At 42.4% G+C, this 25005-nt stretch overlaps 2 protein-coding genes across 7 annotated transcripts in view; one reads left to right on the top strand and one right to left on the bottom strand.

The window, feature by feature from the left end:
* uchl3 (ubiquitin carboxyl-terminal esterase L3 (ubiquitin thiolesterase)) overlaps positions 1 to 9938 on the bottom strand; it is a 30427-nt gene extending 20489 nt beyond the window's left edge. Inside the window, exons 1-3 of one of the 6 annotated variants that reach the window (XM_007890748.2) lie at positions 9748 to 9938; positions 9478 to 9522; positions 220 to 348 (exon numbers count right to left, since the gene is read on the bottom strand). In XM_007890748.2, coding sequence (XP_007888939.1) covers positions 220 to 348; positions 9478 to 9522; positions 9748 to 9789 — 216 coding nt within the window. In that variant the 5' untranslated portion in view covers positions 9790 to 9938. 6 annotated transcript variants of the gene reach the window in all.
* Positions 9939 to 10176: 238 nt separating this feature from the next.
* commd6 (COMM domain containing 6) lies at positions 10177 to 22316 on the top strand. Its single transcript, XM_007890747.2, has 7 exons — positions 10177 to 10325; positions 13743 to 13801; positions 15364 to 15429; positions 15556 to 15632; positions 17688 to 17856; positions 19403 to 19552; positions 20491 to 22316. The coding sequence occupies exons 1-7, from the start codon at positions 10286 to 10288 to the stop codon at positions 20539 to 20541; spliced, it is 612 nt and encodes a 203-aa protein (XP_007888938.1). The 5' UTR covers positions 10177 to 10285; the 3' UTR covers positions 20542 to 22316.
* Positions 22317 to 25005: the final 2689 nt, after the last annotated feature.

Raw genomic sequence — 25005 nt, 5'->3', positions numbered from 1 at the left:
CACCCGAGGAAAGAACATAGAAAGTAAACTAGTACAAACACAAGATATTGCTTTAAAATAGAATACTGTACTTTTAAAGAAAAAAAAGTAAAACCTATATCTTGAAAGGAATCCTGGGGGATAAGTCTCTATAAAGCCCTCACCTCACAGCGCCATGCTCATCATGCTTTATTTACAGAAGATGCTAGCAATAGCTGAATGGAATAAGAAAAATTCTACCTTTTCTGTAACAGGGAAAAGCAGAAGAATTGAACAGACGGGTCTTGGCACCATACTCAGAAGCTCAGGATCCATTCCGAAGACATCTCCAAACTGCCAGCTGGGCAACACCCCCAACTGCCTCGTAAACTGGTAGAAAGACATTGAGTTAGTTCAGCAGGAACAGTCTTATTCTTTGAAAGGTACCAAGTATCCACAAAATTCAATTCACTAAACAAACACAATGGCCTCTTAAATTAAAGAAACAGTCCAGGAGAGGAACCCACGATCATTTGACATGGACATTCATCTTAAAAAGCGCCCCCCCACCACCCCTCTCTCTGATGGCCCAGTGGATTAATGTGCCTCCGAGAGAGCACTAGACCATACGTTCTATTTTTAAGTCTGCAAGATTAAAAACAGGTCATCTGTGCTTAACTCCCATTACATTCACTCCCAATTGCACATTTTATAAGGCTGAAAATATTTTTGTTTTAAAATGTTTTTTGGGGGGTCAACCAGACGTCTGACACATGTGAGAACCATCACCATGCTTAAGAGTATCCAAACCAAACTGAGAACTCCATGCATCTCACCTACACATGGAAATCCCATAGATAGACGTTGGAATGGAATGCACTCTCTCTCTGTGGAGGGACGCAACCTGCTTACCTAATTTCAGAAAGTATTGGGTGCACTTACATTTACTTAGCAGCAAAACAATAACAAAGCGCCTTTCATGTTGGGATAGCGTCCCAAGGTGCTGAACAGTCAGGGATCTGGTCCTGAGTGTGCAGGGGCAGGGTTGAGATGAGGGAGGGCAGAGAGGTAGGAGGGCAGCTGATGGCATAGTCTAAAAGTAGGGTCTTGAGTCGTACCTTGAAGGAGGCAAGGGAGGGAATGAGGGAAAAGGCTTGTGGGATGGAGTTCCAAAGGCTGGGAGCAGAGAGGTTGAAAGCCTGGCTGCCAATTGTAGGGCTGGTCAGGCGCGAGACATGGAGCAAGCCAGAGCCTTCTGAATGGAGGGACTGGACAGGTTGACAGGGGGTTAGCAAGTCAGAGAGGTAGGAGGGGGCAAGGCCATGGAGAACCTTGAAAGTGAGGACAAGGATTTTGAATTCTATGGAGGGAAGAGATGGGGAAGCCAAGGAGGGAGTTTCTGTAGTTGAGCCTTGAGGTAACGAATCCGTGTATGAGGGTTTCAGCAGCCTGAGGGATGAGGCAGTGGCGGAGTCAGGCAATGGTGCGGAGGTAGGTGAAGGCAGAATGGGTCATGGCAGGGATATGGGGGCGGAATGACAGTTGAGGGTCGAACAAGTCACTCAGGTTCCTGACTAGCTTGGTGAGATGGAGTGTGCATCCGTGGATGCTGATGCTGCCAGTGCCTGAGGTGCGGAGCTGCTGACGGGAGCCAATCAAGAGGTCCTCGGTCTTGTTGACATTGAGTTGTAGAAAGTTGGTTCTCATCCAGGACTTAATGCCTGACAGGTAGTCTGACAGGACGTCAATTGTCTTGGGAATCGAGCGTGGAGGCAGAGATAGAGTTGGGTGTCATCCACATACATGTACATGCGGATAATGTCACGCAGGGGGAGCATGTAAAGGTTGAAGAGGAGGGGACCGAGGACAGAGCCCTGAGGAACACCGCACAAGACTGTTCGGGGGCCAGAAGAGAAACCATTGGCGGAGTCAAATTAGAGACAGTATGAGATAACACCTGAACCATTCAAGAACAGAACCTTGAAGGTTGAGGTGAGAGGAGAGGCAGTGGAGGAGGATGGAGAGGTCCACAGCAGCACTAGGAAATTTAGACCAGAATATTATTCAAATCTTGGTCTGTATTCAACAAGCTTATCTCAGGTGAGGCAAGTTAGTCCTGCACTACAACTCACTACACTGCCTGGATAAGGTAAAGGCAAATAAGCCAGGGCTTCTTGCTCCTGATCGCTATCCAGCAACTCCTGTTGGATATCTGCATGTAGTCAGGGGATAGTGTTACGTTTGGCTGCAATGGCCCTGCAGTTGAATAACCTACTGAAACTCACCATCAAGGCTCACCCACAAATAAAGGCCATTTAAGGATGGGCATAAATCATTGCCTCCAAGAGCAGATAGGAGGGTGAGCAAATCGCAGTAAAATTGGTGAGTGGCAAACGGAAATTGAATTCCACCTTTTTCAGAAAAAGAATCAATTACTTTTAAGTAACACTGCCCAATCACCAGGAATATTATAGGTAAAATAGTCTCCTTTGTACCAATACCTGGGGCAAAAGTCATTTTTACACTGTTACACTAATGGAAAGGTTGCATTCCTGCAGTGAGTGTACTTTTTCTCCATCACCTGTAAAAACTGCAGCCGTCTGTATCACAGATTAATATTGCCATCTAGTGTATGAAAGGGGAGGCATTTGCTTCCCTAACCAGATACAAAGCACTTTGGCTGCAGACAAGAGACAATGTAGTTAGCCCCAGCAATACACTTTCACACTGCAAATTTATAACAAGGGCAGTCACATCAGCAGTACACTTATACACTTATTAAAATTATTTTATTTATCTGGTTTTCCTTTTTTATTTAAAGAGCTGGTGACTACGGAGGAGATGATGACTTTAAGAATCTTCAATTCTGACAGTGCAAGAAATTAACTAACAATTAATTCAGAGACGATTAACTGACTATTACAATAAGCAAACAAAGTGGATATCAGAGAAAATATAAATAAGCTACAATGTTAACTGAAAATTGTCATGTCACAGTAGAATGTAAAAGTGCTACGTCAGCAGCCCTTTTCTCTCTCGGTAAGTTTACATGTCTGTCTCCAAGCTCTTAAAAAAAAGTAAGCTGTGTATAAAGAATTATCTTTGCTCTATGACAAAAAAATGTTGTGTCCACATGTGCAAGATTGCTAAGAGGTGCCAATCATGTGCATAGCAACCACAAATGCACAGAACCAGTATTCTGTAGTGTGCAATTCTATAGGCACCAACTACTTTCCACTATTTCATCCAAGGAGGTAATACACTTTGGATGGAACAACAGTTATTTTTGTCCTAAATGTGGATACACCAGGAGGGGTAAATGAGCAGAAAGGTCTAGGGATTGAAGTCCATAGGTCATTAAAATCTACTTCACTTGTACAGAAACTAGTCAATAAGGCAAATGGAATACTATCCTTAATTAAAAGAGGGCTGTAATATAAAAGGTGGTGCTTCTCTAGTTATATTTGGCACTGGTAAGACTTCATTTAGAGTTCTGTATTTAGTTTTGGGCACCCAATCTTAAGGTGTCCCGTGAGTAGTTCGCTAGACTAACACTGAGAGGTTGGATAGACTGAGCAGAGACTGAGGGGTGATTTAATTGAGGTGTTTAAAATATTGATTTGACAATAGATGACTCTTCCCTCTAGTAGAAGATCCATGGCGGGGGGTGGAAGTCTTAAAATCAAAATTTAGTTAGAACAGGAGTTCAGCAGATAGCTGTGAAGATGTGGAATGTTGTGAGGTAGAATTAGTAGGGATTTTCAAACAAGGGAGACAATACTTCTGCTACTCAAATGTCTAAGTGCATAATGTGTGGGCATTGGGATTAAATAATCTGCCATGGATCTAATAAATTAGTGGAACAAGCTTGGTGGGCTGTATGGCACCCACCTATTCTTCTTTTCCTATGAGAATCTAATTTTAACTGGAAGTTGCTAGCAGATGCAAATTCAGCATTAAAAAACACCATAGTACATACACTACTGAGCTAACTCAAGTTTGTTTTATTAGGTAATCATCACAAGTCAGGAATTTGCTGAGTGCAGTGTCTTAGAAATTGGCTCTACACAAGCATCTCCTGGCCTAATGTGCTATCGCCCCAGCAAATTTCTGATTTTACAGCCCACATTACATTCCTATGACTCAAAGATAATTTATTGCCAAGTTATGATCTTCACTTCATTTTAATCACAGCTTCATCTTGTTGTGAACTACTTCACAATATTCCTCTGCATGTCACCGAAAACACCGAACCAGCGCACAACCTTGACATCCGGTTTGATCATTTCAGATCTCCTTTAGTCTCTCAAATCCAACTAACACCACTTTTCTTCACCTCCACTACATTACCTACCTATGCCTCCAATTCACACCAAGTCATCAAAGCCCTTAATCAAGCCTTAGTTACTTCCCATTTAAGACTTTGCGCCAATGCATCCAATGCATTCTTTGCTAGGTCCAACATCCATGGAGCTACAATTTAACCAAAACTCCTTCGCCCAGATCCTCACCGTCACCAAACTCCACATGCCCATCACCCTCATCTTTGCCAGACTCCACTTATTCTGTTATTCATGGGTCAATTTCAAGGTCCTCACCAATAAATCCCTTCATGCCCAAGCACCTCATCTCTGATCCTGCTCCCCCACTCCTGTTTGCCATCTCCGATCAGCAACTTGGGTTTGATGCACATCACCCACCTGCTTGAGGCCACCATCAGTGGCTGAGCCTTCACATTCTATCTCTTTATCCTCTGAAATTCCCTCTACTCCGTCTTGCACCCCCTTTCCAAGTCCCACCTTAAAATATATCTCTTCAATTGCATCTGTGGTAATCTCTACTTTCTCTCCTCCCCTCTCTTCTTTGATCGATAACCGATCTTGAGACAGAAACCTATGTGAAAGGCACCACATAAATTCAGAATGATTCAAATTCAGATGTTGTTGTTGTTGGTGCAGGAATAGGCTGTGTAATAATACTTACATTTGGTATAGCATCTTTCATGTTGGGAGGATGTCCCAAAGAGTTTAACATGCTGTATAGTAACTGTTTCATTTGTGGGCAACCAAAATAGAACAGTTGTGCGTAGATCAGAATCAAAGCTTGAAACTGCAATCAGCTAACTTGATAATAGTGAACAGACTGCTTATTAAAATCAATTATCTTTTGACCTCAATGATCAATGATAATTTTAACAAAAAGCAAATACAGTAAACTTCTGATAACTCTTCACTCCAAGGGAAAGGGACTCATTGAAGAGTTATCTGGAGTGGCAAGTTAGGCAAATTATGTATAAATACATAAATAAATCCAGCCAGTATATTGACAGCATGATGACTTAAGGGGTCATGTCAAGTTAAGCCAGGGTCACGTTATCAGGCGTTTACTGCATAAAGAACACAAATCTCACATTGAGAATCTCAGACAATAACAGTTGTTCGTGTCTGGAAATGCATTACCTGAAAGGGTGGTAGAAGTCGATTGAATAATAACTTTTAAAAGAAGTAGATAATTATTTGGGGAGGACAAGTTTGCAGGGTTATGGGGAGACAACAGGGGAGTGGGATTGATTTAGATAACTCTTTTCAAAGACCCAGCACAGACACAATGGGCCGAATAACCTCCTTCTATGATCTCGAGAAATGAAGTATGATCAGAAAGAATTTTTAAAAACATTTCAAGCATGATTAGATTCACAATGAACAAGTAATTGTCCATTCAGTTTCTTGCTGTTTGTAAAACATTCCTGGTAGATTGTTTATCCACTTAAGAGGGTCACCAGACTTATATTAAAAAAAAACATTTGTGTGAAGCACAAGACTTCGACATAAGATCCTAAAGCAAATGTTTTAAGTGGTGAATCCCTACACAGCTGAAAATGTCAGAGCTTGACTGAGCTACAACAACAACTTGGATTTATATAGCACCCTCCACCCTGGATGGCACCTCAGAGAGCTTCACAATAACGGATCCCAGGGCCGAGCCAGGGGGAGGGGGAAGAAGGTGACCAAAGGCACAGTTGAAAAGAAAGGTCTTTAACCGAGACCTGAAACTAGGAAGAGAGGGGGCAAGGCAAAGGGAGTGAAGAAGGGAGTTCCAGAGTCTCGGGGCGTAGTGGCTGAAGGCACAGCCGCCGATGGTGTAGCGGAGGATTCGGGGGACAAGGAGGAGGTCAGAACCGGTGGAGCAAAAGCAATGGGCACTGTTGTGAGGAGGAGGTCAGAGAGGTAGGGGAGTGTAGAGGAATTGAGATTTGAATTCAAGAGTGAGGATCTTGAAGTCGATCCTCTCTGGGAGTCTGGCAAGGACTGGGGTAATGGGGAAGCAGAGTTTGGTACATCACATTGTTTAAATAACACATATGCTGAACCATCCTGGAATCTGCCTCTGGCTCAGTTGGAACCACTCTAGACATCTGAGTGAGAAGCTTATTGGTTCAAATCCCACATGACGACAGTGAGCTCAGTCTGGGGCGACACTCCACAGCAATGCTGGGGAGCGCTGCATTATCGCAGATCCTGTCCTCAGAAGAAACTGAGGTACTGTCTGGCCGTTTAGGCGGGTGTGAAAAATCCTGTAATCTTAACTATTTGAGAAGGGAAGTTTCTCCTCATTTCTTAGCCAACAATCCTCCAGATAAAATTGATCATTCACTTCACAGCTGTTTGTGGGCTATTGCCGGGCACAAATTGTCTGCTGCGTTGGCCTAGAAAATACAGTCCAACACTTTACAGAAAATCCAGTGAAGTGCTTTGAGACATTCAACAATGCAATAAGGTACTAAAGCAATTGCAAGCATTATTAAAAAGGATTGCACTGGTTCAAATGAATTAATTCCCTCCACATTTCTGGCCTCTATCAAAAAAAGTTTGGATTAAGAATCCTCTAACCGTTTGATCTCAACCTTCCAGATTACCAAATCCTACAGTCTTCCCATTATATTGCTTGAAAGAGAAACATATTGTTTAACAAATACAAAAAAAATCTACATAACTCTCAAATGAATATTGGTTGCATTAATATGAAAATGTAGCTGAATAGTTTCTAGTGACAAAATAAACTTGGATTTTTCTTACCTAAAAAGCTCATGTCAAAATTATTGTGTGTAGAGAATTTTGTTTCCTATTGAATAGTTTTATTATATACATTCCATCACATTGGGTATTTTACATACCTTCTCATTCTAAGACAGCAGATTCAAAGATATATATTATGAGGGTGATTGGGGTGGGGGGAGAGCATAACTCACACACAATTGGGTGTTATGAATTTTGAATCCAGCTCCTGTTCTGTACAGAATGGCAGCGATGGTTTAAAAAAAATCTACAATTAAACTCCCTATTTCTACAATAATGTTCTACTTGTGGAGTCCTGTAGCTCAGTGGTTAGAGCACTCGCTTTGCAAGTGAGAGACCTGAGTTCAATTCCAGGCAGAGGGCGAAACCTTGGGCAAGTTTCCTTACTCCACACAGAGCCTAATAATAATCCCTCCAAAACCAAAAACAATAATAAATTGGTCATTTTCAATCTACGACTGTTTGTGGGACATTGCTGTGCGCAATTGGCTGCCGCGTTCCCCCACAAATATAGTCAATTCACTTTACAGTGTGTTCTGTGAAGCGCTTTGGGACGTCCTACCGACGTGAAAAGCGCTATATCAAATGCAAGGATTATTATTATTATTACTTTTAGAAGCTGACAACAAAAGGGTCTCGATTAACTATTAGCAAGCATGTGCAGTCTTCCCTTCAGTTTAGAGACATTCAATGAAATATCCCTATATTGCTCAACATCAAGGAAACATTAGCACAAACTGCACATACACTCAAGTAGAATTCCTCACAAATATTCTAGACTTTCTGATCCACTCATTCCTACAGAAATCAAAAAAAATTGAACAGTTAACAAGAAAGAACTTTCCTCAAATTACTCAAGATATTTCTTTTTTTAAAAAAATAAGCCTTAGGCAGTACCTTATCAAAAAAAATCTTCTGGAAAAAAACATAGAATATCCACAGCATTACCTTTATCTATGTTTTTCCAGTGATTTTATCAAAAGCTTTTATTGGATTTGTCATGCAAGATCTGCCTTTAACAAATACTTTTTATTATTATTCCCCACGTTCTGCCTCTAAACATTTATTCACGGTATTAGGCTGACTGGTCAACAGTTACTTGACTTATCACACTGTCTCTTTTTGAACGTTAGCAACCAACTAGTCTTCTGACACTTCTTTCATATCCAAGGATAATCAAAAGATTGTAATCAAAGCATCTACTATTCCCTCTCTAACTTTTCTCAGTATTGTTCAATGCATGGGCAGGTGTGGAAATGGAACTATGCACATTATGAAAGTGCTTACAGTCAATCTTGCAACCTCATCACCATCAGAATATGTAAGAATTATGGATCACGTATACACGTTCCCCAAATTAAAAATGAACAAATCCCTCAAAGATATGCCACCTTTTCATGAAGGCAATATGCTTTAATGCCTCATAAACTGCAGTCCCAAAGGCCTGGCTGCGCTGTAATTTTTAATGGTTTTGCACAAGGGCCAGATAATAATAATATTTGTATTTGATATTGCGCCACATCACATCATTGCAACGTCTGAAAGCACGTTACAGGAGATATTGTAAAGTGGAGTAACCGTATTTTGTGGGCGAATGTTGCAACCAATTGTTCAGATTTCCTTTGGTGCAATCTCAGTGGCACCAATACTTTTCATCATGGAGTTGAATCTCTTCAATGCAGAGACACAGGGAGATGCAACTTGAAAAAAGCGTTTTCCCCATTTTGTTAGCAGAAATGCTGGCCATCTTTCATTATGTGCTGCCTCCAGCAGTAGAATTACCTCTGAGGCCAAATCCATAACATAAAAGCAGTTTAAACAATCCCCAACAAAATAATTCAACAATTTTTTTGTTCGTTTATGAACTTCATTCAACAGCAAAGATGCTTCACTCGCTGGAGGAAAAATATAGCATGCTATTTCTGGGCATCTTTTCCTATTTTACACAATTGTTTTCCTTAAACTGAATTGCAAGCAAGGTTAAAATTCAGACAGGTTTCCATCCGATATTCTAGGGCGCACGTTTCCATCATTTGTACTATTAAAACGAACGATTAAAACCGGCTTTGTGTTTAGGAGTTCTTCCCTACTTACACCTCTTTCTTAAAAGTGCGGAGGCACGAATTTATTACCCAACCACGATACTGAATGCTATGTGTATCAGCTGCAAAACCCTGACCCCTGTTGCCCTGTTCATCGCCCTCTCTGCCCTACCCTTAGTTGGGTTGGAACTCAGCAAACCATGACAGGATAAGAACAGATTGATACCTGGGGTTATAATAGTGCAAAACCTAACAACTCAACAACTCAGCATAGATTACTGACACTGGAGCACAGGGCCTTCCTCCCCTCCTCCTTCCTTCCTTCCTTCCTTCAGTGAAATTCCTGCACAACTGACAGTTCAGATTCAAAGCGGCGTCACATCACAGTTACTGTTTCCAACCTCTCGAAGCTCCACCACCACCTCCTCTCTCACCTGATTCATGACCTACGGGAAAAAAAAACACCACACACACACGCGCGCGCGAGAGAGAGAGAGAGTTAAGAATATAGATTTAACCGCCATCGAATCGCAACTAAAACGCGAACGTTTCGAGTGGACGGGTTTTTTTTTTTTTTTTTTTTGTCGTCGGTCGGTCGGTCGGTCGGTCGGTCGTCAAACGGGATTAAAACGTCGAGCGGTGCGGGGGCACAAAACTGCCGACTGCCGTACATCGGGGTTGGACTCCAAGGGCAGCCAACGCTGGGACTCCATGGCCACAGGCGCAGAGAGGGAGAGCCGCGCACACACACACACACACACACACACGACGATTCCCGTCTCCGCTTCCTCAGCTTCTCCTGAGCTCAGTTCCTCGCTGTGAAACCCGCGCTTCCCGTCTGGTGAACCTGACCCGGGCTGAGACGGTCCATTTGACAGGGGGAGGCCCGGGGGAGGGGGAGGGAGCACCGGAGACTCGGCGCTTTGCTGTCACCCGCGGCTTCGCTCAGGCGTCACAGCGGCTCGACTCGCGGGGCGCGGGCCGTGGGGTGGGGGGGGGGCGGTCACGTGCTGAGCCGAGGCGGCCGTTGAGGGGGTGGCGGAGCGGCGGTTGACGGCGGATCTCCCCGGGCGGCGCGTGGTGTACGCACCGCAGGGGTCACGGGGGGGCGGGGCAACGCTGTCCAATGGCACGTCAGTGCCGGAGCCGACGGAAAGCCGCGAGCGAGGGCGCGGCCCCGACCGGAAGCGCTGGTGCTGAGCCGCGAACATGGCCGCGCTCGAGCTGCAGTTGGGCACAAGCTCGCCTGGTGAGTGCACACACACACACCGCACACCAAGTGCACACACACACCACACACCAAGTGCACACACACACCACACACCAAGTGCACACCACAAACCCAGTGCATACACACCACACATCCAGTGTACACACACACCCAGTGCCTACACACCCAGTGCATACACACACACACCACACACCCAGTGCACCTACACACCCAGTGCACACACACACCCAGTGCATACACACACACCCAGTGCACACACACACCCAGTGCATACACACACACCCAGTGCATACACACACACCCAGTGCACACACACACCCACACACCCAGTGCATACACACACATCCAGTGTACATACACACCCAGTGCAGACACACCCAGTGCATACACACACATTCAGTGCACACACACATCCAGTGCACATACACACCCAGTGTACACACACCACACACCCAGTGCACACACACACCCAGTGCACACACACACCCAGTGCACACCCACACCCACACACCCAGTGCATACACACCCACACACCCAGTGCAGACACACCCAGTGCATACACACACATTCAGTGCACACACACATCCAGTGCACATACACACCCAGTGTACACACACCACACACCCAGTGCACACACACACCCAGTGCACACACACACCCAGTGCGCACACACACCCAGTGCACACACACACCCACACACCCAGTGCATACACACCCACACACCCAGTGCAGACACACCCAGTGCATACACACACATTCAGTGCACACACACACCCACACACCCAGTTCATACACACACACCCAGTTCATACACACACACCCAGTTCATACACACACACCCAGTTCATACACACACATCCAGTGCACATACACACCCAGTGCACACACACCCAGTGCACACACACACACCCAGTGCACACACCCAGTGCACACACACACACCCAGTGCACACACCCAGTGCAGATACACCCAGTGCAGACACACACATTCAGTGCACACACACACCCATACATCTAGTGCATACATACACACCCAGTGCACACACACACCCACACAGCCAGTGCAGACACACCCACACAGCCAGTGCAGACACACCCACACAGCCAGTGCATACACACACATCCAGTGCACACACACACCCAGTGCATACACACACACCCAGTGCATACACACACACCCAGTGCACACACACACATCCAGTGCACACACACATCCAGTGCACACACACGCACATCCAGTCAGACACAGACATCCAGTACAGACACACCCACCCACCCACCCGGTGCGTGCGCGCGCACATTCAGTGCACACAGACACTCAAAGACACATCCAGTGTTCACACACATACAGGTGTGTGCAGTGGCCCTCTGTGGATTCTATCTGTGAGGTGCTTTGAGAGGTCTCAAAGACATGATAAGGGCATAAGGCTATATCAAATGCAAGTTTTATTATTATTTTGGAGTTGCTTTACCCTACGTAAAAGGCACTCTGTAAAGTACGAGTTCGTAAGTTTGGTTCAGATGAAGTCCTTCCGTCCATTTGATCCTATCCTTCCAGAGGCTTCACCATTCTGTCCTCCCATTCACAAAAACAAGCAGTTTTTTGTCCTGGCCTCAACTGCCTTTGCTTGCAACCTGGCTCTGAGTCCGAAGGCTGTTGATTCAGCAACAACTTGCATTTGTATGTACCAAGCTCCGTGAACCGATTATACCCATCTTTGCTGGGCTCCACTGGCTCCCCATCCCTCAGAGGATCGAGTTTAAAATCCTCATCCTCACTTTTAAAGCCCATTTACGACCTTGCTCCTGCCTATCTGTGACCTACTAACACCCAACCAACCTGTCTGCTCCACCGCACTACCCACTCTGCCTTTGGCGGTCCGACCTTCAGCCTTTTTGTCCCCACCCTCTGGAATTCCATCCCAGAATCCCTCCGCCTCCCCTTCTTCCTTGCCTCCTTCCAGAGCCATCTCAAGCGCTTTCTTTTGGATTGCCACCCTCCCACCTGCACCCTTCCACCTCTCTTGATTCCAACCCATAGCTCAGGTGGAAACCCTTCTCTGTCCAGGGCTTTGGGACATCCTTCTGTTTTAAAAGGCACCTAACGTATAGTACCCTTCATGCGCGGTAGTGTCTTGCAGTGCTGAATTCCTCATGTCTGGACTTTGAACTTACAGTGTGGCGCTGGGGATGCATTGCATTGTTGAAGTTAACATCCTTTCGATGAAATGTTAAACCAAAGTCACAGAAGTTAAAGATCCACTATTCAAAAAGAAAATGGAGTTTCACCTAGTGTCCAGCAGTCGTCGTCCTGTCCCCGTCCCCCACCCCCGCCGATCAAATTGGCCATTCATTTCATGGCTGTTGTGAGACATTACTGTTTGGAAATTGGCTGCCTTATTTACTTACAGGACTGCTTTCCTCCAACTGTGTCACATTGCCTGCCTCCAACCATACCTCACAACCAATGCGTCCAAAGCCCTTGTCCACGCTTTCGTTACCTCCCGCATTGATTATTCCAATGCCTTCCTCACCAGTCTTCCCAGCTCCATTACCCACAAAATCCAAATAAATTAAAACTTGAAGTATATTCACCAACTCTAAACTCTGTATTCCCATCACACCTCGCCAGGCTCCACTGTCTCCTTATCACAGAATGGATCGACTTCAAGATCCTCACATTCGTCTACAAATCCCTTTATGCCCTGACACCTCCCTACCTTTCCGAACTGCTTACTCTTCATTCTACCATCAGCTGCCTCTGCTCGGCTGGCTCCATCTTCCTGCTTGTTCCTCGTCCCCTCTGCTCCACCATGTCGGTCTTGCGTTCAGCCACTATACTCTGAAACTTTGGAACTCTCTCCCTCAATCTCTACATCTTGTCGCCTCCTTTCCTTTTTTCAGATCACGCCTGAAGACCTTCCTCTTCGAGCGTGCTTACGGTCACCTCCTCCCTCCCCTGTCTCGACATCAGGCACCGACACTGTTAAGCGCTCTGAGATGCTTCCCCGCACTATATAAATGCAAGTTGCTGTTATTTGTAATGGTGATCACTTTGGTCTCACAATCCTGCTGATGCAGTACATAAATCATGTTTAAAACAAATAGACAGAGAGCTATGTTTCTAAAATCTGGTTAATGCTTTATTGCATTTTTTTTGGAATTGTATTGATTGGTATAGTACTGTTGAACACTTTAGCGTAACTGCAAGATAAAGTTATAGACACTCAATGTGACAAAAACTACTATAGATTAGCATATAAGAAATTGCTAGACAAAGGAAGACCAAAGTCCATCTAGTTTGCCTACCACCATTCTGGCAGTTGCTTGATATTGTCGTGTCCCCAGTCTATATGCTGTATCCTGAGGTATCAATAAGCACATAAGAATTTGATTATTTGCAGATATAGTCCTTAAGAACTTTTTCTTATTATAGGTTTTGAAAAAACTGTTGAAAGTATTAGTAAACTTCCCCAAGACCTGTTTGCAGAGCTGGTAAGTATTAATCTGTGGCTTAAAGAAACATATTTTCACTGGTTGTTGAGTCGGTAACTAAAGGGCATAAACTTTAAGATTTTTTAATCCAAGTGAGAAGTTAGAATTGTTTATATCCAGAGGATTAGGTCTTGCGATGCCTTTCCCCAAATGGTGTTCGATGCAGAATCTACAACTATTTTTGAAAGAAAATTAGACAAAGACTGAGACAATGAGTTCTTTCAGAGAGCTGGTGTAGTTACATGGGCTGAATGGCCTCATTTGCTTTATGATTTTATTTGCCACCTTGGGGTAGATGGTATTAAAGGTGCAGTATTAAGACAAAATGTTTTTGAGATACTATTTGTCGAAACAAATGCTTCAAAACCAATGCCGACGTTTGCCCCAAAGTGAGTATAGATAGAATCTAAAACATTGGTTTATTGCTGCCTCCAATATGATGACCTTTTGTTAACATAGAACTGGCTGTTTCAGAAGTTTAGCATGTTCACTATCAATAGTGCCTTGAAATACTGTGGACTTGGCCACAAAGGATCAACTTGATTTTAATATGACATTGCCAGGCATGTCTTCTAGGAGCCAGTTCAGCCCCAAAGAGTCCTTGCTTGCCTTTTCTTGTTCCAAGGAAGGTATTCAGATGCTCAACTCACAAATAAACTAGCCTTTTTGATTTACCTTCTGAACCTAGATCCTTTGCTCTTTAATTCCGTTAAGTGTTTCTCCTTCAAGAATGGGTCCAAAATGAACCACCTCACACTTTGCCACATTGAACTCTATTTGTCATAGGCCATTCCCTAAAGCAGTCTATATGCCTCTGCAATTTTCTGCTGCCATCCTCACAACTTGCCATGTGATGAAAGGATGGAAAAACTTGGATTGTATTCTGTCGAGTTCACGAGGTTGAGGGGTTATCTGATTGAGGTATACAAAGTTACAAAGGGATTCAACAGGATTAATTCTAAGCAACTGTTTCCTCTGGGGAGAGAATTGACAACAGGCCGTAGTCTTAAACTTCAGGCTAAAAATGAAATAAGGAAACATCGTTTTCATACAGTGGGTGATAGGATTGTGGAATTTGTTCCCCAGAGGGCATTGGAGGCAGAGGCAATTGAGGAATTTAAAAGGCAAATAGATAAAGGCCAGGGTATCAAGGAATAGGGAGAGAGGGCGGGGAGGTGGAATTCAGTTGGCTATGATCTTGGAAAGTTGTGGAGCAGGCTCGATGGATTGAATGGCCTACTCCTGTTCCTACGTTCCTTTATAGACCAAGAATTCTGAGACCAGTTGCAGTGCTTTACCGCTGCCTTGACTGAGATCAACCAACCGTCAGTTCCGAACAGTTCTGTTTCACTCTGAGCTTTACCAACTAAGCCGCAGAGCTATCATTTGTTATCAAACTGTAACTATGGAGATGAATTGCAGAATATATTTACCTTTGAAATGTTTGTTTAGTTGGCAGCAAACCTAGTACAATATGCCCATCAGCCAATGCTTCTCCTTTCAGCTATGTGGTTTGGTGCATTCTCAGTTTGATGAATCATGTTTTGTTAAATCCACAACAGTGCCAGCAGATCATGTTGCATCTTCAGTGTAAGGTACCTGGGGTGAATGCAATCAAATTATGTGAGGTATGTTATTGCTCTTTACAACATGTAAAAACTGCAGTTTCTTTAATCGCTTTCAGTTTAATGGTATTCTGTATGCGTGTCTGTTCACATGTGTTCTTATCCTTCCACCTGATCCTGGTTCCACAGAGACTTCAAACAACTGGCGTGAGTTTGGACTTGGAAGCCATTAAACAGTTGGCCCATGCTGTTTCCTTGTTTTTCAGGTAGCACAGATTGCAAGATTGTAACTTCATATACAAATGTTTACCACACTTGTTAAAAAAATCACATTTGGGTTCATATAATGAAATTTAGTTGTTGGGTTCCTCCAAAGGACTAGTAGGTGAAGGCACCACACACTAGCACTAATCTATGCGGACTAAATCTTAGATTTGTATCCTGGTCTGGGTTGAGTTAGCTTATCTGAGTCAGGCACCAGTTGGGGTGCTACAATTAGGCATAGTACAGGTTTAGGGAGGGGGCACTGCCTGCTGTGCAGTCTGTGTATGTGATCAGCCGATAAGGAAAGGTTGAAGCTCCGCTCTGTAACATTGCCATCACAGACACACTCAGATGGCTTTCTGCCTATGTGTGCAGTGAATGCCAGAGTGCTGACCTGCCTTATAACAAGATTCTACTGTAGTTCTAAAATTATTTTTCTGATATTTTTCAGCTGAATCTATAGTTTCCCTGTTTTAGAGAAAAGTAGACTTTTTAAATCAGTGCCTTTTTGTTTCAATGGTGTCCTGGTGGTGGTGCTGTAAGAACGCGATTGGCAAGCTGTAGTTTGAACAAACAGCACATAAGTAAGAAATACTTTTCTTTTCTGAGCAGCAAATAAATTAGAAGCAGAGGCAAATAATTTTCTTTTAATTTAACTTTGTTAGCCTGCTTTTAGGCTGTAATCTTTGAAAATATTGCATTTAAGACGTGCGGAAGCTGAATTGTTTCTATACAAAATTATTTGGATTTTCTATTGATACTTATACTACAGTCTCACTCTTTCAGTTTCACGCCAAGGGATTGAGCATTTCAGATCAGAAATGTCCTATGTAACAGTAACCACAATTAACCTTGTCCAGATAATGATCTGAAAGGAAATGAGTGCAATTTTTAAAGGATTCATTCAGTGCAGATAGACAGTGGAGTCCTGTAGCTCAGTAGCTCAGTGGTTAGAGCACTCGCCTTGCAAGCGACATCAGAACCATGGAAAGGGTATGTCATAGAAGATGAGGGGTTATAATTTTGAGGCCGGGGTTTTTGGCCAAACCCCAGCCCCCACTCCCAGCCCCCACCCTCAGCTCAGATGCAAACCCTAGACTGTCCAACACCTTGGAATGTCCTCCAGACATGAAAGGCACCATGTAAATTTGGCTCCTGATTGGCTCACGTAAGCGCCTCCGCACCTCAGGCGCTGACACCATCAGCATCCAAGGCTGCACTCTCCACCTCTCAAAGCCAGTCAGGAACTTCGGGGTTCTGTTCGACCCTGAGTTGTCCTTTCTTCCCCACATCCGCGCCACAACTGGCACCGCCTTCCATCACCTCCGAAACATCGCCAGACTACGGCACTACCTCACCCCTCACGCTGCTGAAACTCTGGTCCACGCCTTTATCACCTCAAGGCTGGACTATGGAAACTCTCTCCTCGCCGGCCTTCCCAGCACCTCCCTCCACAAGCTGCAGGTCATTCAGAACTCTGCCGGGCCTTCAGCCTCTCAGCCCCGAGGCTCTGGAACTCTATTCCCCCAGTGCCTTCGCCGCCTCCTCCCTTTCCTCCTTCAAGGCCGGTCTCAAGATCTTTCTTTTTGACCGTGCCTTCAGCTCCCCTCTCGCCTCCTCCTCCCTCACCCTGACCATCCCCCTCCTCGCCCCCTCCCTTCCCTCCCCTCCCCCTGACCATTTCCCCCCTTCCTCGCTCCCTCCCTTCCCTCCCCTCCCCCTGACCATTTCCCCCTGCTCGGGTCCTGACCCAACTGTCCAGCGCTTTGGGACGTCCTCCCAACGTGAAAGGCGCTCTATAAATGGAATCTTGTTGTTGTTGTAAATTTGTATTGTATAATCTTAATTCAGAAAATCTGAAAAAAAATAAAGAAAAAATTAAAACATGAACAAAATCTGAAAGTTAAAGTGAGATTTAGTAAAGATCTTCAAAAGTTACAAACTGCAGTCAGCAACTCATCAGCCTGGAAAGTAAAGAATTTGTGATCTTGAAGTCCTGGGAAAGAATTTGAATATCTGCCAACTTTGTTGTTTCTCTCTCTCCTCTGATTTGGTAGGTCAGCAGCGCAGAACAGTATGTCAGCTGAAGAACTGATTGCGAAACTAGCTGAAAGCAGCAACAGTTGGTCCAAGCAGGCTCTTCAAGTCATTCATCATGTGTGGAGCGAACAGGGCAAGCTGATCACAACACCAGAAGACGCCAAGAATATGTTGACCATGGGTCAGGTGTGATAGTAGATTTCTTGGCTTTTTTTAAAAAAAGTGTTGAGCTGGCTGTCTTCACTCTCTAGGTCTGTGAAAGGCACTTTAATCTTTTTTGCATCTCACAATGATGCCATCGTTTTGAAATATTTCTTGAAATTGCACAAATCTTTTCCCATTTAAATTGTACATCGAATGTTTATAATTTTAATTATTTGTCTGACATAAAATTTATGATGAAGTGTGGGATTTAACTTGTGCAATTACAACTAATGCTGTTGACTGTGCCAGCTTGTGGCTTTCACTCATGAATTGGTAGGTCAGTTCACTCATCTTACAACACTTCATCATGTAACTGATTTCTCATTGAACGTTTGGTACTTCATTCTGTTCAGCAACATTTTTAAACATCCTCTTGTGAATTTTTTTTCGAACAATTATGAACATTTTACTTGCAAACATAAGAACATAAGAAATAGGAGCAGGAATAGGCCATTCGGCCCATCAAGCCTGCCCCATCATTTAATAAGATCATGGCTGATCTTCTAACTTAATTCCATTTACCCGCCCTATCCCCATATCCCTTAATCTCTTTAGTTTTTAAAAATCTATCGATCTCAGTCTTGAATATGCTCAATGACTGGGCATCCACAGGCTTCTGGGATAGAGAATTCCATAAATTCACTGCCCCCTGAGTGAAGAAATGTTTTCTTAATTCAGTTCTAAAAGGCTGACTTTTATTCCTGAAAGTAAGACACCTAGTTTTAGATTCTCCAACCAGGGGAAGCAGCATCACAATATCTATCCTTTCAATGCCCTTAAGAATCTTATAGGTTTCTATAAGATCACCCCTAATTCTTCTATATTCTAGAGAATATAGGCCTAGTCCACTCAACCTCTCCTTGTAAGTCAAGCCCCTCATCCCAGGAACCAACCTAATGAACCTACATTGCACCCCACCCCCATAAGGCGAGTATATTCTTTCCTAGATAAGGAGACCAAAACTGCACAAATATTCTAGGTGCGGTCTCACCAAGGTCTTATACAATTGCGGCAAGACTGCCCTACTCTTGTATTCTAACCACTTTGCAATAAACACTAACATGCTATTAGCCTTGCTAATTGCTTGCTGTACCTGCATACTAACGTTCTGTGATTGTGGTACAAGGTCACCTAAATCCCTCTGAATAGTAACACTATCTAGTATCTCCCCCTCTAGAAAATAATCTGTTTTTCTATTTTATTCTACCTAGGTGAATAACTTCACACTTACCCACATTATACTTCATCTGCCACCTTCTTGCCCACTTACTTAACCTGTCTATATCCCTTTGCATCTTCCTTGTGTCCTCCTCACAGCTTACTTTCCCGCCTAACTTTGTATCGTCCGTCAATTTAGATACATTAAGCTCTATTTCCTAATCTAAGTCATTGATCTACACTGTAAACAGTTGAGGCCCAAGCACTGATCCTTGCGGCACTCCACAAGTCACAACCTGACGTAGAGGTGAAGTCTGTCTGTTTCTTCTGCAAACATAACTTCTGTTTCTTCTTTCCCCTCCATACCCAGCTTGTGGACTTGCAGTGGAAGCTGGGAATGGCAATGAGTTCTGACAGCTGTAGATCTCTGAACCACCCGTACGTCACCATGACCCTTAAAGTAGCTGATTCTTCAGATGTGATCAGCAGATCTTTTGAAATGACCATTCCTCAATTTCAGGTCAGTAATGTGATTTACGTGTGTTTGGAAGAGATTTATTGCCCCTGTGGGTTTGAGTCTGCGCCTGACAATCATCTTTGTGCACTACTTGTAGCTTAGAATGAACAATGCCACACTTTGAGAGGTAAGGTTGAATAGTGTGTCTCTTGGCAGATATTTTGTGTCCATTCTTTGCAAACTGCAAACTATTTGTGCAATTACTTAGAATCAGTGGGAGCTATCTAGTTAGGAAAACATGTTTTAACACCTTTGCATAGGAAGTATTTTCAGCTTTCACTATCTCTTCCTTTATTTTTAATCTCCTCGCTCTTCTCACGGAAAGAGGCATCTGTAAGACATTAGGGTTACAAAGGGTTTCTGGCACTTTGAGGCAACTGATTGGAGATTTAAATATGTCAGGTTTTAAGAGAACATTGAGTATTGTACAGATAATTTTGTTGAAACTAGCTGTTGATTTTACAGCTAATTTAGTCATGATCACATTTCACAGTTAATCGCTATATTGTATTGCTTGCTTTCCAGTGAATTACATTCAGTATAAATGGGCATAGAATAATACAGCAGAGAGAAAGGCCATTCAACCCAACTAGTCCATACCATTGTTTATACTCCACACAAGCTTCCACCCCTCCTAATCCATTTTCTATACATTTTTATTCCCATCTCCCTCTTGTATGCGTGACATTTCCTCTTAAATACATTGATGTGTTTTGCTTCAACCACATGTGAGTTCCATATTCTTACTACTTTCTGCATAAAATATTTTCCTCCTAAACTCCCTTTTGGACCGACCTCAATTTCTGAAACCAGCAATTGACTAATCTCAGTTGATCTTGAGACCACCATAACCGAATGTATGATACCTTTCTACATATGCACTATATATCTCAAGTAGAAGTGTCCTGTCCTGTAAATATTTTATTTCTATATCGTTACAGAATTTCTCCAAACAGTTCAGAGAAATGGCATCTGTCCTTGAAACAGTGTGATGTTTTACTCCATTGTTCTTTTTGTGGGCGTTTTTTCTGATTCCATTACACAGAAGACAAAGAAGAGTTTAACGCAAAAGAAAAACCTAGCAGGACTTGGTTCTGTTTCATTTTTGGTTACAATTTTTTTTCAAGAAGATCTCCTGTTTTCATCTTATTGAATGTTAGTAAACACACTGTTTTAAAATGAAGAAATTTATTGTGTGCAGCAAAGCAACAGCAATCGAGGAATGGTCACACTTTGACTCGTACACACCATTTCTATAGAAAACTGGAGATTAATCATGTATACTTTTTTTAAAAAAAACACACAATCAAACAAAACATGTAATTAAATGAGTGAAACAAAGTAAGGAATGGGGTTACAAAATGTTACAGAAGAAGGATTAGGTGAGGGATTTGAATATGTGTTCTGAGATGCTTGAATCCAAAACAGACTGATAGATGGAAGTCTTTGAGCTGAAAGAAACTTATGTAGATCAAGGCTGTTCTATTTTTCTAGCTCAGTTTCTGTTGGATCCAATGCTGGAACACAAAACTACCTATGAATGCCACTAACTGATATTAAATTGTCAATTCTAGGAGAGACAAAGGGTGGCTAATGTGGGGAAATGGAAATAATCAAATTGATACAGCTGTTAAATTGGGAGTTAAGTATATTAACGTTTAGCTGAATTGCACACATTTAATGTGAATGGCGGGTGGGCGGAAGTGCAATTTGGGAACTGAAATTGCTCATTTTGATGAAGATCACATTACAGGTGGAAAAGATGCAAGGAGTAAATTGATAGTCAGGCCTTGTTGTATCTTAATTATGCATGAATATGATTTTTCTCATGAAGGTCAAAGGAATAGCAGTTGGTTTTTAAAAAAAATTCCAGCCTTCCACCCACAATAACAGGACAGGAGTGTGTACCTTTGTTTATAAAAAAAATCAAAAGAAATATGGAGATTTTTCAGTTGATATGCACTTGTTTCCATATAAATACTGTATTATGTTCTGCCTCTTCATTTGTTTTAAATATTGCTCAGTTTCCAAATTCTTGTACAGCTTTTCATTCTCCCTCCCCCCGACCCCATTTGGATTTTTTTCGTCTACCTTTTCTCCCCTTACCCGAAGGGAATTGGCTTTTCCTTTTGTTTAGTTAGTTTACAGATGCCAGGCACTATTTTGCACCTCACCCAAGTAGCCATTATTATCGGTGAGTGATAGCACTTTATTCAAAACGCAAAATACTGCAGATGCTGAAAATCTGAAACAATTTTCAGGTCAGGCAGCATCTGTGGAGAAAGGAAAGTGAGTCAACGTTTCAGGTCCACAACCCTTCATCAGAACTGGGACGTGTTGGGAGGGAGAGGCTTTATTCAAACTGTATCAGTGAGTGACGGCACTCTATTCAAACTAGGGACATCACAGTTGGAAGTGATTCTATCCTCAGCTGATATTGCACACCTCTATTCGATGCAGACCAGAACTTTACTCAGTAACCTTGGGGTTTGTCTGTTTCAGCGCTACTGTGTAGCAATGCCTTTACTAGCAGCCTATTGGGGGAGCTCTTGTACTTGTTTTTAATTAATGTTCACTTACTTGGAGCCATTTGTTGCTACCCCTGTCAAGATAAAATGAGCTGTGTTTTGTTTCTCTTCATCTTAGTTACTTGAAACAAATTGTACAGTGTTTTATGTAGAGAATTTAAACTTGATTCTATATGACTGCCACAAAGCTTCTAAAATAAACTGCTGAATTTAAATCAGTGGAAAGATTGAAAGTCTTATTAAGACTTGTTGCAAGTTTTTTTTTCTGTTCTAAATTTCACAAGTACTGGGCGTGGGGTTGTATCTGGAGAAGAGGATTGGCTAGTGGATCTATTCCTGATACCAGCCCTCTCTCTACCATTATTGCCCCACAGCACAGGTGTTGAATTCCCCAACTGTGGACATATGACCTCCAGGATTTGGACTTTGACGTGAATTGTACTGCCACACCACACCTGCCTATTGCATAGCAACACAAAGCTGAAATATCTCATTAGCCTCTAATATTTAACTTGGTAAGCTACACTACAAACTATGGATGTTGCTTTTTTCTCTTATTACTAAATTTCCAGATACATTATGCAAAGATTGATCTGTTAGTAGAGTTGTGATGAAAGGTTTAATTTGTTTTTTGTCCCCTTCAATTTAGCAACCCCAGTGAAAAAAGGTGCTCATGAAACAGCTTTGTAGAGGTTAGCAGAACGGAGTTGCACCAGCTGTTTTCAGCAAACTTTGATCAATAAAAGTAGCAGAGCAGTTAAATGTTAGTGTAACAGAGCAACTTGTATACAGGTTTGAATCTCACTGTTCATTTCTGAATATGACAAATGGAGATGTATTTAGTGGAGGCTGTACTAACTCTGAAGGAGTCAAATTGTAGTATGCTTCAGGGTAGTTGCATCAGAACATGAGCAAAGGCTTGGCAGCAGAATATATGTTTATTGTCGAATCCAGCTATCAGTGTGCTCAGACAAGTAAAGAGCATGGGAATGAAAATACAGTATAGCTGGAATTTATTGTGAATTTCCATCCATACAAAGTGAAAAAGATTACAGAATAAGTCATTTCTTTCTACATTGCCTTTTGTAGAATGAATAAGCTTTTATTTTTTATTGACAAAACAATTACCTTATTTCATTGATATGAAGAATGAGTTGGAATATTTCCTGGCCAAAAAGTAATGTAATGTAAGTAACTAAAAACAGTGATCTATTCACAGGGAGAAAAATATGGTTTTGTTTCTCACTCAAAGGTACAGAGTGAACCATAATAAAATTGGCCTTTGATAAAGCTAAGTTCATTTTTCTGGTGTTTTAGTCCATATTTCAGATGTTCATGCATCAGGTATTCTAGAATACCCTCAGTAAAATGTTAATCCAGTTAAAGCTCAATATGTAATTAAAAGACCATTCATTTCATGGTTGTTCATAACAATAATAATAATCCTTGCGTTTCATATAGCCCCTTATCACGTCTTCGAGATGTCTCAAAGTGCTTCACAGAATATAATGTAAAGTGTAGTGAATGTTTATTTTGTGGGCGAAATGCAGCAGTGAATCGCGCACAGAGGTGTCCCACAAACTGTCGTGGATTGAGTGACCAAATTTTTTTTGAGGGATTATTACCCCCGTAAAAGCGATCTGCCAATTGACTAACAACCGGGTTCTTTACTAGATAAACAGGCATGTGGAGTAAGGAAATTGCCAGGAATCAAACCCAGGTCTCTTGCTTACCACTGAGCTACAGGACCAACATTAACTCCTAAGAAGCAACTGTTGACCTTCATATTTAGACTTTGCATTCCTTATAAACTAGCAAATTGAGATAAAATATAATAGCAGCACAAACAACTAGGGATGAGAAGACCAAAAAAGGAGACAATTTAAAGCATTTGTCCCACACATTCATGCCAAGTTAGAGAAAGATTACATTTTATTCAGTCCCAGATAAGCTAAAACTCCTGTCTTTGAAAATCTGTTGCAAAATTGGTAGAAAATCAATTCCAGGATGTTCATGAGATGTGCACAAATTGCCTGCCATATTCACTCACAAAATACAAAAATCCTTTGATTTACTGCACAGTACAATAAATCCTTTGAAGCAATTTGAGATGTCCTCCCAATGTGAAGGAAGCTATATCACATGCAATGATTATTCATTGTATAAAAGATTGTGCTGCAGGCACACAGTATTTGGTAGCAATGCTCCATAACTTCAATCTGGAGTCCTGTAGCTCAGTGGTTAGAGCACTCGCTTTGCAAGTGAGAGACCTGAGTTCAATTCCAGGCAGGGCGAAACCTTGGGCAAGTTTCCTTACTCCACACGCCTAATAATAATCCCTCAAAAAAAAAAACAATAATAAATTGGTCATTTTCAATCTACGACTGTTTGTGGGACATTGCTGTGCGCAAATTGGCTGCCGCGTTCGCCCACAAATATGCAGTCAATTCACTTTACAGTGTGTTCTGTGAAGCGCTTTGGGACGTCCTCCCGACGTGAAAAGCGCTATATCAAATGCAAGGATTATTATTATTATTATTATTATTATCTGAAATTTTACATTGAGTCACGCTATCCAGCAGTAGAAACTTCTCTGTTCACCATAAATGGCTTTAACCACCACAATAATGATGCTTAGCAGAAAGGATGCCTTATAATAGCAACAGTTTATTCAACAACTGTAAAGTTTATACAAGTGAATACAATATTGAATGAATCATTGCATGAGCAATCTCTGTTTATTATTGACACAGAGAAAGCTGTCCATTGAATTCAAAGCAGGCAAAAAGAGTTCTTTTTTCTTATATCCCCAGTATATACCCAGATTAGTGTATTATAGATATAATGGAGATAACGTACTTCTCTTGCAATTTTCAATTTGTTCCCTCCAGCGAGCTGCTTATCAGCACGTATGGCATCTGCTTGATA

The sequence above is a fragment of the Callorhinchus milii genome, unplaced genomic scaffold (genome assembly GCF_018977255.1).
Source record: "Callorhinchus milii isolate IMCB2004 unplaced genomic scaffold, IMCB_Cmil_1.0 Scaffold4, whole genome shotgun sequence".
NCBI lineage: Eukaryota > Metazoa > Chordata > Chondrichthyes > Chimaeriformes > Callorhinchidae > Callorhinchus > Callorhinchus milii.
The sequence above is the reverse complement of the archived record's forward strand: the minus strand, read 5'-3'. Positions and strand labels throughout refer to the sequence as shown.